General features: G+C 38.3%; 2 protein-coding genes across 2 annotated transcripts in view; one reads left to right on the forward strand and one right to left on the reverse strand.

Moving 5' to 3' along the window:
• HSPBAP1 (HSPB (heat shock 27kDa) associated protein 1) overlaps positions 1–7,377 on the forward strand; it is a 47,918-nt gene extending 40,541 nt beyond the window's left edge. The window contains exons 7-8 of the mRNA XM_011971559.1: positions 6,515–6,625; positions 6,754–7,377. Of these exons, the coding sequence (XP_011826949.1) occupies positions 6,515–6,625; positions 6,754–7,284 (642 nt within the window). The 3' untranslated portion in view covers positions 7,285–7,377. The remainder of the gene's footprint in view (positions 1–6,514; positions 6,626–6,753) is intronic.
• Positions 7,378–10,819: 3,442 nt separating this feature from the next.
• The window catches only part of PARP14 (poly (ADP-ribose) polymerase family, member 14), a 51,219-nt gene continuing 46,813 nt past the window's right edge, over positions 10,820–15,225 (reverse strand). Inside the window, exons 16-17 of the mRNA XM_011971561.1 lie at positions 13,696–13,870; positions 10,820–13,373 (exon numbers count right to left, since the gene is read on the reverse strand). Coding sequence (XP_011826951.1) covers positions 13,084–13,373; positions 13,696–13,870 — 465 coding nt within the window. The 3' untranslated portion in view covers positions 10,820–13,083. The remainder of the gene's footprint in view (positions 13,374–13,695; positions 13,871–15,225) is intronic.

The following is a 15,225-nucleotide window of genomic DNA, read 5'->3' on the forward strand; positions in this document are numbered from 1 at the left end:
TGAGGTCAAAAGATCAAGACCATCCTGGCCAACATGGTGAAACCCCATCTCTACTAAAAATACAAAAATTAACTGGGCATGGTGGCACACCTGTAATCCCAGCTATTCAGGAGGTTGAGGCTGGAGAATCACTTGAACCCAGGAGATGGAGGTTGCAGTGAGCCGAGATCAAGTCACTGCACTCTGGCCTGGCAACAGAGCGAGTCTCCGTCTCAAAAAAAACAAAAAAAAACAACAAAAAAAAAACCCAGCAATATACTTATTTGTTTGCTGTATCCAGCAATATATTTTTTAAGATGTCAATTAGGCTGGGCGCGGTGGCTCACACCTGTAATCTCTGCACTTTGGGAGGCTGAGGCGGGCATATCACAAGGTGAGGCGATCGAGACCATCCTGGACAACATGGTGAAACCCCATCTCTACTAAAAAAAACTACAAAAAATTAGCCGGGCATGGTGGCACGTGCCTGTAGTCCCAGCTAGTCAGGAGGCTGAGGCAGGGAAATCACTTGAACCCAGGAGGCGGAGGTTGCAGTGAGCCGAGATCGCGCCGTTGCACTCCAGCCCGGTGACAGAGCAACACTCCGTCTCAAAAAAAAAAAAAAAGATGTCAAATTTATATTTCCAAAATTCAAATAGAAATATTACTACTAACCATAAAACTTGCCAGTAAAAATTAAAATTTATTTGCAATTCTTTTTATTATTAGACTGTATCTATTACTAAGAGGGATAGATACAAAGTCCTTTATTCAGGAGTCATTGTGAAGGACTTCTTTTCATTTATGGTTATTTTACTAATTGGATATTTAGTTAAGTTCATTTGTTTCCGTTTTCAATTTTAGGATTTACTTTTTTAAAATTTTGATCTAATTTAATATTTTGAATATGTAGAACGTTTAACTTGTCAAAACTATATTAAAAGTTATACTCAGGGAAGTCTGCCTTTCATCCCTGTTCCATCCACTCCATTTTTCCCAACCTTGATAGAGATCCATTTTTATTCGTTTCTGGTTTATCATTTTCAGTGTTTCTTGTAAACATATATCTATATATAAAATTAAGTAAATGAATACGTATATTTATATATGTAAATAAGTATGTAAACAGTCTTATATGTACAAAGTGCATAAGCATATAAATACATCTTTGTATACTTACTTATTTATATACTTATTCAAATATATTTTTTATTTTCTATCCTTTATTCCACAGAAAGTAATAAACCATAGTGTTCCACACCTTGCTTTTTTCAACAATAATATCCTGAATTTCACTACATAATAGTAAAGAGAAACATTCATATTTTTCTTCAACCACTGTCTAGTACTTCATTATATGAGTGCTCTACTGTTAATTAGTTCCTTTAAGGATAGATGTTTGCATTGTTTCCAGTCTTTTGTAATTACAAATAATGCCACTGAATAACCTTGTGCATATGTTGTTTTGTATTTGTTGAAGTGTGTCTTTGGGGAAGATCTTAACACTGGATTTGCCATGTCATAGGGTAAATGTATCTTTAATTTTGTTAGGTTTTGCCAAATTCAGCTTCATTGTGATTGTGCCATTTTCCATTTCCATTAGTAGTAAATGAAAGTGCTTGTTTCCTCCACAGCCTCACCAACAAAATCTGTTGTTGAACTTTATTGTTTTTGAGTGATAATTAGAAACCAAGGTCATATGACCTTTTCCAGGTCATAAAGGAATTCACCAATGTTTTATGTTAGAATTTAGATTGTTTCATGTTTTTTGCATTTAGATCTCTTATCCATTTGGAAGTTTTTCACTAGGATATAGTATAAGGTTGAGATCTAATTTTATCTTTTCCAAAATGATAATAGGATTGTCAGGACCATCATTTATTTTAGTCTGTTTTCCCTTATGATTTGAAATGTCTGTTTCATCATATACTAGATATCTGAACGTATGTGGGTCTATTTTGTCCACTGGTCTTTCTTCCTATTTATTTAGTGAGGTCTTACGTTTTAAAATCAGTAGGACTAACCATTGCTTTTTTTTGCAGGGTTTTCCTGGCTATTCTTGCCTCTGTTTTTTTTATGTGTTCTTTAAAATCAGCTTGTCTAGCATCAGAAAAAAAAAACCAAAACCTATTGATTTTTTAATCCATATTAAATTTTATCTGAGCCTTATGATTTTGAATTGTCCTGTCCACAAATTAGGTACCTTTCCACGTATCCAAGTCCAGGTTTTTTTGTTTGTTTTTACAGCTGTGTTTTAAAGTTTTCCTCACATAAGCTTTGCACATTTCTTTTAAATGTTTATTCCTAAACACAGTAGTATCTCCTTATCCTTGAGGGATATATTCCAAGAACCCCAGTGGATTACTGAAACCCTGAATATTACCAAACCCGATTGTGATCAGTCAACACTTTTCTGTTCATGCCTTCCACCTACAAATGTAATGTCTTAACTAAGATGCAAACTTAATCCATTTTAACTAAGCACTTATGCACTGTGGCTGCAGCTTTTGCAGTCTGAGGTGTGATAGCAAAGCTACCATAATTTTTTCTCTTCGCAGTTTTGTAGATAGAAGATTTGTTACCATAGACCTTAGTAACCTCAGCATGCTGGTTTTTTCTCTCCTTAAGTCGAGAACTTTCACCTTTTCACTTAAAGGAAGCACTTTACGCCTTGTCTTTGGCATATCCAAATTGCCAGCATCACAACTCTTGTACTGTGGGGCCATTATCAAGTAAAATAAGGGTTCCTTGAATATAGGCCCTGCAAATACCACGACAGTGATCTGATCACTGAGCTAACTACTGAGTGACTCAGAGGCAGGTAATGTGTACTGTGTAGAGTGGAATGGTGGGAGATTTCATCACACTACTCAGAATTGCATGAAATTTAAAGCTTATAAATTGTTTATTTCTGGATTTTTTCATTTAATATTTTCTGACTGAGATTACCCATGGGTAACTGAAACCGTAGAAAGCAAAACTGCAGGTAAGGAAGGACTGCCATATTTCATCTTTTTTTGCTGCTAGGGTAAGGTTTTCTCTTCCATTCTGTCTTCTAAGTGGATATTATTAGTGTATATGATAGCTATTGATTTTTGTGTTAATTTGAATTATTTTATTTTGTGGTAGTTTTATACTGACTTTCTGGGATTTTCAGGTATCTCTCAGATTACCTGAAAATTAAGATAGTTTTTCTTCTTCCTTTCTAATTTGTTTGCCTATAATTGTGGGGTGGGGGTGGAGATTTGGTCTGATTACATTGGCTAATCCATCCAGTTCATTAATAATAGTGGAGATAGTGGGCATCCTTGCCTTGTTCCTGACTATGAAATGCTAGATTTGGGGCTGAGTTGTATGTATTTTATCATATTAAGTATCCATCAATTTCTATTTCATTACTTTTTGTTTTTTAAAATCAGGAAAAGGTATTGAATGTTGTTGAATTGATAAAGAAGATTACATAATATTCTTCTTTAGTAAACATTTGGTAGTGCAATAAATTATATCAATTGGTTGCCTAATATTGATTCATCCTTAATTTCTGGAGCAAATACCACTTGGTTGTGATATACTGTTTTTTAATTTACCATAGGATAGTGTTTGTTCATATTTTATTTAGATTTGAATTTACGTGGCTTCAGTAACATGAATGACTTCACCACAGTGTTTTTAAAAGGCTCATTATATACTATTTAGTAATCTTTTCTATAATTTTCCAAAGGATTAGTATCATTGAGTATAAACAGACTCCATACTTAGAAGTGTGGTAGCTAAGAACTTCATGCTGATTTCAAGTGGATGATTTCTGTCCTTCACCAAACCAGACCTCCAGTTCCTTCTTCAACATCTTTCTGTATAATTCTGTTTGAAGGCCACTCATTCTTTATTGAAAAACTGGAATGTACAATTGGAGTTACATAATCCTATCTTTCTCTGTCATATGTTGCTTTTATCATTGTCTCTTCAACATTGGACAATAATTCCTTCTTTTTGCCAAATTTAGCTCCAAAAAGCTCTTAGGTTTTAGAGCCTACCATACTTATATAACTCAAGTTAACTCCAGGTTCTGATATTGCTTTCATGAATAACATATTTGGAAAAGAGTAGAGATTTTAGCCCTGTTCGAGTGGTGCTGTGTTCTTCCCAATCCCTTCCCTATGTATTCTGTTCACTCTTCTCATTCTCTTGTTTAAACAAAAAAGTTTTGTCACATTATCTGTCCATCTATCCATCTGTCTTATCTCTGTACACATATGCACACATATATATTTTTTTCATTGGTTCTCTTTCTTTGGAGAACCTTGACTGATACACCATGTGACCCAGCAATTCCATTCCTAGGTGTATACCCAAGAAAAATGAAAATGTAGGTCCACACAAAAACTTCTACATGAATGTTCACAGTAGTAGTATTCATAATAGCCCAAAGTGACACAACTCAAATATCAGTCATCTGATAAGTGGATAAAATGTGGTATATGTGTATAATGGAATATTTTTCAAATATCACAAGGAGTGAAATACTGATGCATGCTATAGCATGGCTAAATCTTACGGTATATAATGAATCTAATGTTTTATGTTATATCTGTATCTGGTTATCTGGCTACATCTTCTGTTGGTTCTATTTTTCTGAGGAACTCTGATATACCATATGATCCAGCAATTCCATTCCTATGAGTATATATGTAGATAGATATCTTTACATGATATCTACATGTCCGTAAATGTAGATGTCTATATAATACATAGAAATGTCTGTACTTATATAGAGAACAAGAGATTGAGATTTACTTTAAGGAATGGGCTTACTTGATTGTGGGGGCTGGCATGTCTGAAATTTGTAGGGCAGGCTGGCAGGCTGGAAACTCACATAGGACTTCTATTACAGTGTTGAGGCAGAATTTTTTTCTCTAAGACATCTCAGTTTTTGCTCTTAAGGACTTCAACTAATTGGATGAGGACCACGCACATTATTGAGTGTAATCTCCTTTACATAAAGTCAGTTGATTGTAAATGCTAGTAATATCTTCAAGATATCTTCACAGCAACATCCAGATTACTGTTTGACCAAACAACTGAGCACTATAGTCTAGCCAACTTGACTCAAAATTAATCATTACATATGGTAACTCTGTGTTTAACCTTTTGAGGAACTCCCAGGTTTCTGAAGCACCATTTTACATTCCCACCAGCAATGTATGAAGATTCTGATTTCTCTGCATCCTCACCAACACCTGTTAATATCTGTCTTTTTTTTATTAGCGCTGTCCTAGTGTGAAGTGGTATCTCATCATGGAGATTTGCCTTTTTAAGTTCAATATTGTGTTTCTAAGATTCATTTGTGCTGTCACATGTAAGCTGTTCATTCATTTTCACTGTGATATAATACTGTGTTAAGGTACTCCATAATTTATTCATTATTAATATTCATGCTGCTATTTCAATTACTATTCATATATTAATATATGTATATATATCAATAATTTATATTTATAATAATTTATACATTATTCATTGTTCTATTGATGGATGATTTGGTGTTCAATTTTTTGCTTCTGTGAACAGAATATTCTTATACATGTTTCCTGGCACACATGTGCAAGAGTTTCTCTAGACTGTGCATAAATCTCGGAGTGGTATTGCTGGTCCGTAGGGTATACAATACTCAAGTTTACGAGATAATGCCACCCATGTTTTCCAAATGTCTCTATCAATTTGCTTTCCCATTAGTGTATAAGACTTTTGTCTCTCAGTGTCCCACGTGGAACCATCAGGCCCCTTTTTGCCAATTTCATGGGTTTCTCAATTTGCACTTCCCTGGAGGCTAAACATATCTTCATATGTTTATTAGTCATCTGATTGCTCCTTTTAAAAGTGCTGGTCATTGTGTCTTTTGCCCATTTTTAAAAATTTGCTCATTTCTCTTATTGGTATGTGTAGATTCTTTATTCTACACATTAATATTTTATCAGTTATATATGTTACAGGCATCTAGTTTGTTTTTTTTCCTTTGTGGTGTTTTTTGGTAAACAGAAGTTGTTGATTTTAATGCAGTTCCTCATTAATGCTATACCTTATGCTTACTCTGTCTTAAGAAAGCCATGTTTAGATGGATAGCCATCTCATTCTTGTAGCCAAGCATGTTTATTGTAATTTTTCTTCCATCTCTGAAATAATTTGCTTGTCAGACTCTGTAGGGATTATTCCTCTGTATGTGGTACTTTAAAAAAAACTTTAAACATGTCAAATAATGGAAAAGATTGGAGAAAATATCATAAGGTGATTGATACTTAAGGCCGTGTCTTATAGATAGAAAACATACTTAAATTTGGTGAAATATTCTGCAACTCTTCTAGATGGCAGGTGATAGTAAATACACTAAAATTGTGGTTCTACCAATAGCATATTCATTCCTTCTATAACAAAACTTGTATTAATGAGAGAACAGAAGATGAAATTAAAAGAGACTTTATTCTCTCTTAAAAAGCCATGAGACTTAACAAAAGTTAAAAGTGTGTTTTTTTTAATTCAGGAAGAGGATCACCTGGCCCGGGTAGAAGAGGCAATCACTCGTATGCTTGTGTGTGCCCTGAAAACTGCAGAGAATCCACAAAATACCAGAGCCTGGTTAAACCCCACTGAGGTAGGCGGCTTCTGGTCTTCATCATGGCAGTTAAGTTTCCTGTGGTAAACCAGCCCTGACTAGGACTTTTGTTTTCCAATGTAACTAAATGTATGTAACCATTTTAAAGGGTTTTTCTTTTCCCTTAGGTTGAGGAAACGTCCCATGCAGTGAACTGTTGCTACTTAAATGCAGCTGTTTCTGCATTTTTTGATCGTTGCAGAACATCTAAGGTGGTAGAAATCCAAGCACCGAGAACAGATGGAGAGCGCATGAAAAAGGAAGAATTAAATGTGTACAGCCACATGGAGGTGGGCCAAACAGGTAGCCAGAACTTGACCACAGGAACAGGCAAACCGGAGGCAGCAAGTCCCTTTGGCCCTGATCTGGTACCTGTGGCACAGAGGTCCGAAGAACCACTTTCAGAAAGAGGAGGCATATTTGGAAGTGATGGGAAAGACTTTGTTGACAAGGATGGAGAACACTTTGGAAAACTGCATTGTGCCAAGAGACAACAAATAATGAACAGTGAAAAGGCAATTAAGGAACAGATTGCCTCAAATGCTACTACGACTCCTTCTCAAACATTCATTTCTACGGACGACTTGCTGGACTGCTTGGTGAATCCACAAGTAACCAGGATAGTGGCACAACTTTTGATACAAGGAAGAAGTTTGTGATTCCAGTGGAAGATGACTTTTAAAATAATATTTTTTAAATATGTATTTTTAAGTAGTGTGACTGTAAAATAAAGATGAACCAGCAAAAGGTCAGTTTGCACGTTTGTAAATGTATTTGTCCTTACCGAATTACATTTCAGTCTGTTGCCACCTTCTTTTTTTTTTTTTTTTTTTTTAAGTTCTAGGGTACATGTGCACAATCTGTTGCCACTTTCTTTCATGCATATTCCTCTTTGGCCAAACTGGCTGCTCTTTGTTTGTAAGCTTTTGTTCCTCCCTCATCCCATACTTTCAGCTTGTCTCAAATGTAAGTCCCAAGTATTTCCAGCAGGAAGTAATGTCTTCCTCAGCCTCAACCAGGGACCAGCCTGCTGCTTACTTTTGCAAATAAAGTTTTACTAGAACACAGCCATGCAATTCATTTACATATTGTCTACGATGTCTTCAGGATTACGACGGCGGTGTTGAGTAGTGACAGAGAGTGTGTGGCCCAGAAAAAATATTCACTATCTGTTCCTTTACCGAAAAGCTTTGTCAGCCTCTGGTCTAATGGATCCACTGGGTCTGGAATCTAGCCTTGCTCTGAGGTGATCTCACTTGTAACAGCTACAGAATTCTCACTGGATAACCCCTGTCATTCAGAGCAGGATACCAATCAGGAGAAAAGTAGTTGTGGGTTCAGTATGAGGCCTCTTCAGGCAAGGAACTTGGACATCTAGGAACACCAATCCTGGGACTAAAAAGGACTCAAAATCCCCAAACAGTGACTAAAGACTTAGCTCAGTGAAATTGATCCCACTCTCATTACATTTGCAAGATCCAGGGATAATTAATCACCATCACTGTCTAAGAAGGAATTTAGAAATTAGAAAAGCATGTTGATCTCTGGGTAACCATGCATGAAACAAATACACAACAGAAAAGATAGGCAAAGTCACCTTTGAGTTGAACTAATAGCTGGCTATCCTACTGTCCTCGAGGTAAAGAGTATCAGTAAATCCAAAGAAAGTATGTGTTTTCATGGAGGGAAGAAGGGTGTTGTTACATAAGCATGCCCAGGGAAAGAAGGGTCTGAAAAGAGTCCTTCTGTGGCACTTATCTCCATCTGACCACTATGTATTTACCTATGAATTTCATTAGCATCTCTCCCAACCAAAATGTAACTCCTTAAGGGTAGGGACTTTGATTATTGCTGTTATTTGCAGAGCCACAATCAGTGCCCAGCATGTAGTAGGTGCTTATTAAATATTTGAATGAGTGAATAATAAAAATGAGACCTTATTGACAATACCTCATCAAGTACATTGGGACAGAGAATGTGGCCAAAGATAAGGTAGCTGTTATTCTTGGTATATTCCTATTGCAGAAATAGACATCATTTACTACAGATATTTTACTTTTTATGCTTGCTACTCCTTTGACCACTTTTTCAAACTGCAGATAGTGACCTATTATAAAATCATTGTAGCAGGTGAGACCAGCGTTTTTTGTTTTTTTGTTCTGTTTTGGTTTTTTGTTTTGAGGTGGAGTGTCGCTCTGTCGCCCATGCAACAGTGCAGTGGCCCGATCTCCGCTCACTGCAACCTCTGCCACCCGGGTTCAAGCGATTCTCTCAGCCTCCTGAGTAGCTGGAATTACAGGTGCACACCACCATGCCCAGCTAATTTTTGTTTTTTTTTTTTTTAGTAAAGATGGGGTTTCACCATATTGGCCATGCTGGTCTCGAACTCCTGACCACGTGATCTGCCTGCCTCAGCCTCCCAAAGTGCTGGGATTACAGACACCAGCGTTTTTTGTTTTCTGTTTTTAAATGGAATAAATAATTTCACTGAATTGGAATACTCTATTATTTCAGGAAACCTTTCATGAAAAATATTTCAGGGTAAGTATATCTCATAAAACTTTTCAGTTACATCTGTGTATGTATTGGGCCTGATATAAAATGTATTTTTTAGTGTAGGTTGGGGTCAGGAAAGTTTACAAGGCATTTTGAGACAAAACATTTAATTCAATTAGAGTTAAATATTTGAGATGCTGAGACCTGGGAGAAGAGTTAACACATTGTTGTGCATGGATTTCTATGGTATGAAACAGATTATGGGGGATAATTTCCTGATTTCATAGAGACCGTAAGGCAGCAAGAGGTTCTGACTATCTGCAGAGAATGATGTGAGAAAAGAGAGTGAAAGGGGGGCTGTCAGCCACCACGGTAGCTGTGTCCCTTTTCATCCTGCATTTCACAGGTAAGCTGACTGAGCAAGTGAAATCATTGATTAAAGAGAACCTCAGCTGGGTGCCGTGGCTTACACATGTAATCCCAGCACTTTGGGAGGCCAAGGCGGGCAGATCACCTGAGGTCAGGAGTTTGAGACCAGCCTGGCCAACATGGTGAAACCCCGTCTCTACTAAAAATGCAAAATTAGCCAGGTGTGGTGGCACACGCCTGCAGTACCAGCTACTCGGGAGGCTGAGGCAGAAGAATCGCTTGAGGCGTAGCTGGAATTACAGGTGCACACCACCATGCCCAGCTAATTTTTGTATTTTTTTTTTTTTTTTTTTTTTTTAGTAGAGACGGTGTTTCACCATATTGGCCATGCTGGTCTCAAACTCCTGACCACGTGATCTGCCTGCCTCAGCCTCCCCAGTAGGCGGAGGTTGCGTTGAGCCGAGATCACACCATTGAACTCCAGCCTGGGCGCCAAAGAATACAAACCCAGCCGAATGTGCCTGTAATCCCAGCTGAGCCAGGGAGATTGCTTGAGCCCAATTCATGCAACATAGTAAAACCTCTATCCTTAAAAGAATAAAAAATAAATAAAAACTCAGCCTTCCCCCTAATGTCACAGAATCAAGGGAGCAGCAGCAGGCTGCCTTATCCATTAGGTGCAGTAGACAATGGCTAGGGCCCACGAATCTTTTAGGAGGCCACAAAGATTTTTAGTTTCTTTTAAAATCAGGAACAAAATATATAATCCAGCCTCGACTTCATTTGTGTTCATGTCAATGCAGTTGCAAATTGTATTTAATTTTTTTATGCAATAAAGGGCCCACAATGGCAAAAGTGCCTGAGGTCCATGAACATTTTATAGTGGCTCTGGGTGTCAGAGATACCAGAATTATTTGAGGTGCTTGCCCAAAATGCAGATTCCTGGGAACCACTCTAGTGCTAGAGAATCTGACTCCTTTGGGACGAGGCCAGAGCTTGGAGGTTCAGCAAACACCTCAGGTGATCCAAATACCAAAAAAGAGAATTTCTGACCCTAGAGTAAACAACCAAGACCTATCACAGGTGCAAAGTGCACTTGTTTCAGCCGGGGCTACTTGCTGGGGTCAATAAGCCCTTCAGATTCACTGAACTATGGCTGTATCATGCCCCTTCCTGTAATTTTCAGCCAAATATTAATACACTGAGCATCCCTTCATGCTGTCATACTTAGTTGTGGTTTAAAATTATTATTATTATCAGCAGTGGTCTGTGTTTATCATTAAGCCCCCCCCATATTTGCCCTTTAAGATAAAAATGTTTACCATTAAATGACAGTTTTCCAGTATTTTATTTGAAAAGGAGGAAAATGACAGTTAACATGTTTAGATTGAGGATAACTATAACATTACTGAATGGATTGTTATTCTTCGGTGCGATATACCCTGATACTCAGCCTTACCCTGAGTTAACCAAACCATTGGAGAACAAAAGCAAATAACAGCGAATCTTTTTTATTCCAATTTCTTACATTTATTGTCAATGATGAATTCAGATGCCAGTGGCCTGCCTAGAAAGCCACTCTTAAGCAATAAGGAGTCTGCCAATCCACTTAAAAAACAAACCACAAGAGAAAAAAATCCAAAACCTCTATGTTAATGAAGCAGCAACTGTGGCCGCCTAACCTCCTCCACTTCAAGTACAGGTGTTTCTAGCAGATTAAATCCCTTAATCCTCCCAGCGACCCCTAGCATCTGATGTGCTATCTGCACTGGCTCCGTGTCGGTATCGGCTCTGGCCTTGGCCTACAGAGTTTCAAATAAAGAGACTATAATAGAAGAAGCCAGAAGGAAAAAAACAACAAGGGAAGATAGGGGTATTTCAAGACTGTCGGAGATGTTCCTGAATCAGTGGCATTAATCTAGAGGCCATGTTCTGCAGTGGGAAGAGCAGTGGACTTGACATCACAGGGACCAAGATTCAGTTGCTGGCTCTGAGGGTTCCTGCTTAGGTGATCTCAGGCAAGGAAGCTTCTTGCACTCTGAGCATGTTTCCTCAAGTTTCAAATACAGAGAGAATTCTTACCTCACAGGATTGTTTGAGGAGTTGAGACAATGTGTGTGAAAGCACCTATTTTACTACCTGGCACACAATCTACATGCTCAATAGATGGTGTTTGAATCTTAAACTTACCTGGGGAAACTTTTAAAACTTTATCATTCAATAGATATGAGTTAGCAGATTAGCAATATGACTGCTCACTTCCTTTGGTTTATTTATACATAAGACATCAAAAGCTAGGCTATCAAGGAAAATATACTATTTTATAATCTTAGAGTTTGTTTAATCTCAGCACAGGAGAAGGGTTTCACAGTGAAGTTGTGTAGTAGGCGTTATCCCATTGTTATCACTGGGCAGAACAAAGACCAATGAGTAGACACTATAAGAAGGCACACTGGCCGGCCGCGGTGGCTCACACCTGTAATCCCAGCAGTTTGGGAGGCTGAGGCGGGCGGATTACCTGAGGTTGGGAGTTCAAGACCAGCCTGGCCAACATGGAGAAACCTCATCTCTACTAAAAATACAAAATTAGCCAGGTGTGTTGGCACATGCCTGTAATCCCAGCTACTTGGGAGGCTGAGACAGGAGAATCGCTTGAACCTGGGAGGCGGAGGCTGCAGTGAGCCGAGATCACGCCATTGCGCTCCAGCCTGGGCAACAAGAGTGAAACTCTGTCTCAAAAAAAAAAAAAAAGAAGAAGGCACATTTTGGTTCAACATTAAAAAGAGCCTTCTGGCAACTGGAGCCAGGGTTGTGCGGCGCAACTCCATGGGGCAGGATTCCCCCAGACCACAGCCACATCACAGCTCCTGGACCATGCAGGGAAAGTACACTGCAGTCCCAGAGCCCTGGCCAGAGCTGTCCCACATGTCACTGGCTAGTTTGGGGAGAATGAAGTTCCCATCATGGAATCTGTTCAATTTGAGGTAAAGTGACAGTAAGTCAAGAATGTTAGAATGTTAAAGAGATAGTTCCTACTTTGGATAGGAGCCTGACTAGGCTTTTTTTCGTTCTTCATTGGTTTATCAAACATTTATGGAGTATCCATTGTACATCAGGCACAGACCTCATCCCAAGGAAAACAATATGACTAAGATACCATCCCTGCTCCCAGAGAAGACAGAAGCCCTACCCACTTGGTAATACTGTGCTCCCCACAGCACTATGGCATCCTGACATGGGGCCGGCTGTCTCCCGCAGTGGCAGCTGTGCTTAGCTGTGCCCTCTGTCTGTAAGATTGTTATTCTCTCCTTCCTGAAAATACAAACCTGTTCTTTTCCCACAGATTTGATGTCCATACTTGTGGACACACAGTTGCAACTGCATTATCTCATTTAAATTCTCCAAGTTATTAGGTCTCAAGATAAGTTCATTTCCATTACGAAAGAGAAGCTGAAGAAAGACTGACTTCAGTGACAAAGAATGATCCTTGGATATTAGGAAAAATCTGTTAAGAGGAATAAAAAAACCTAAAACTTTTTTTACAACTAGATATGTACAAATGGATAATATTTTGTGAGAAGGATACCAAAACATTATCTTCTAAAAGTAATAAGGTACTCTGGGTATGCTTGGTAGTCATAAAATACCACAAATAAATTTGGATATTGCACATTATCTGTGACAGTGTCATACAGGTCAGTAGGATTTTGAGGGTTCTTTGAAGGAGGCACAATTAATGATTGATTTCCGTGTGTATAGATTCCAGTAAGCACTCGCACATAATACATATGCTTTCTCCCATTTGCATCTGGTCTGGAGTATGTATCATTGGCAGAATAATTGGCATTGACAGCAAAATAGGTCCCCTTTCCATATGCCACAGCTGTGAAAAGAAAAACCATTTTTAAGGATTTCAATTTAATGTAAAATTTGATATGTTGGCCCAATCTGTTAAATAATGTTATTTCTAAAGCCTCTCTTAAAATTTTTTTTTCTGTGCTTTTCACTTTTAATCATCAATTTTTCTGCCTAGAAGGGCCAGTCAGTCCCCTTTGGGATGAAATACAGTGAGTCCTACCCTGAAACTCGGGCTGCAACATGGCCATCAATGATGGGGGACCGCAATGAATCCACATGGTCCCGGCCAACTCAGGCTCTCATGGCTGATGCCTCATTCCAAGCAGCCAGATCACTCGCTTCCTTACCATTCTTTCCAGCATAGCTGCGATTAAAGCCATTTCGATTGACGTATGGCACGGAGCCGGCATCTGTCCCATGGAAGAGTTGCTTCTCGTTCATTGTCTGGCCATTCTTGGCATCCATGGTTTTTTTCTTTGCCTGGTAGCTATTCCAGAGATCTGGATTCTGGATCCTCTCAATCTGCAAATTAATAAAGAAAAATATTCTGCCAGTTCCAAGAGCACTTGCCAATATACAGCAAATGAAACATGATCACTATGTTTCATAAATAAAAGCACACTAAACAGAAAATCCAATGCCAGATGGCAGCTTTCTGCATTCAGAAATCTTTTTAGATCCAGTGTTTCATAAAACCAGGCAATGAGAAGAATGTTGGTTTAATTTTTAACATCTATGTACCGCATGAGCGCAAACAAGGTTTAGGATTTTAAGTACTCATGACATGAATTCCGCTGGCCCAACTTCTGCAACTCCTGCTTTTTACATGTACTCTAATGACTGCTCCTGTTGCCGTGTCCACCTTGCTTTGCACTCTGCCTCTCACCACCTTAGTCCTTCTGGGATACTGGTTGACCTAGTTATGTACTTACAGTAAGAGAAGCAACAGAGTATCTAGGCAAGAATGAAATTAACTAATGAAAATCTCTGGTCCAGTTGGAAAAGTGGAGCCCGAATCTTGAATGTTGTAGACCAAAGTGGCCATGCTTTCACCATCTCTTTAGGCAGTGGCCTCCAGGGCGGTGCTGGAAACTGCTTGGGTCCTGGGTTGCAGTTCTACTTCTAAACTTCCCTAATCACCAAGTAGTAGCAGTTTCATAAAGCTGTCCTGGGAAGACTGAGGGGTGGATAAAGGTGGCCAAAGTCCCTCATGGAAAGGCACAAGGTAAAGGTTCCATATTGCCCATGTTATCAGAATGTTTTCCATTTTGGAGAACTCTCAGGCTTAACACTATTACCTGCCATCATCTGGTTCTTTTTTTTTTTCCAGTTTTGGGTTTTCTCTTTTTAATTAAGATACAATTTTTGCACTCTAATTCAAAGTCTCAGCATTAGCATAAATTTTGTTGATCTGGTTTATGATTTTAAAATTATTTTTCCTTTGTATTCTTTATCTACGGCTAAATTTCTAATCTTCAAAATGCCTACATTCATTTTATTTCATTTACCTTAAATTTTATCTCACTCATTTTTAAATCCTTCAACATTTTTTGAGTTTTGAAATAATTCTCAATTTCTTAGTCTGCTAATTCTTAAATTTAAAAAGGTTGTTTCTTACCCTTTAAAAAATTTTAAAATAATTATGTCAAGTAATTTTTGAATATAGTAATCCGATTCTATATTTTTCATGGGATAAATTCTAAGATAAAAAAATTAGAAATAGCCGGGCGCGGTGGCTCAAGCCTGTAATCCCAGCACTTTGGGAGGCCGACATGGGTGGATCACAAGGTCAGGAGATCGAGATCATCCTGGCTAACATGGTGAAACCCCGTCTTTACTAAAAAATACAAAAAACTAGCCGGGTGAGGTGGCGGGCG

This window comes from Mandrillus leucophaeus, unplaced genomic scaffold, assembly GCF_000951045.1.
Source record: "Mandrillus leucophaeus isolate KB7577 unplaced genomic scaffold, Mleu.le_1.0 Scaffold123, whole genome shotgun sequence".
NCBI classification, from domain to species: domain Eukaryota; kingdom Metazoa; phylum Chordata; class Mammalia; order Primates; family Cercopithecidae; genus Mandrillus; species Mandrillus leucophaeus.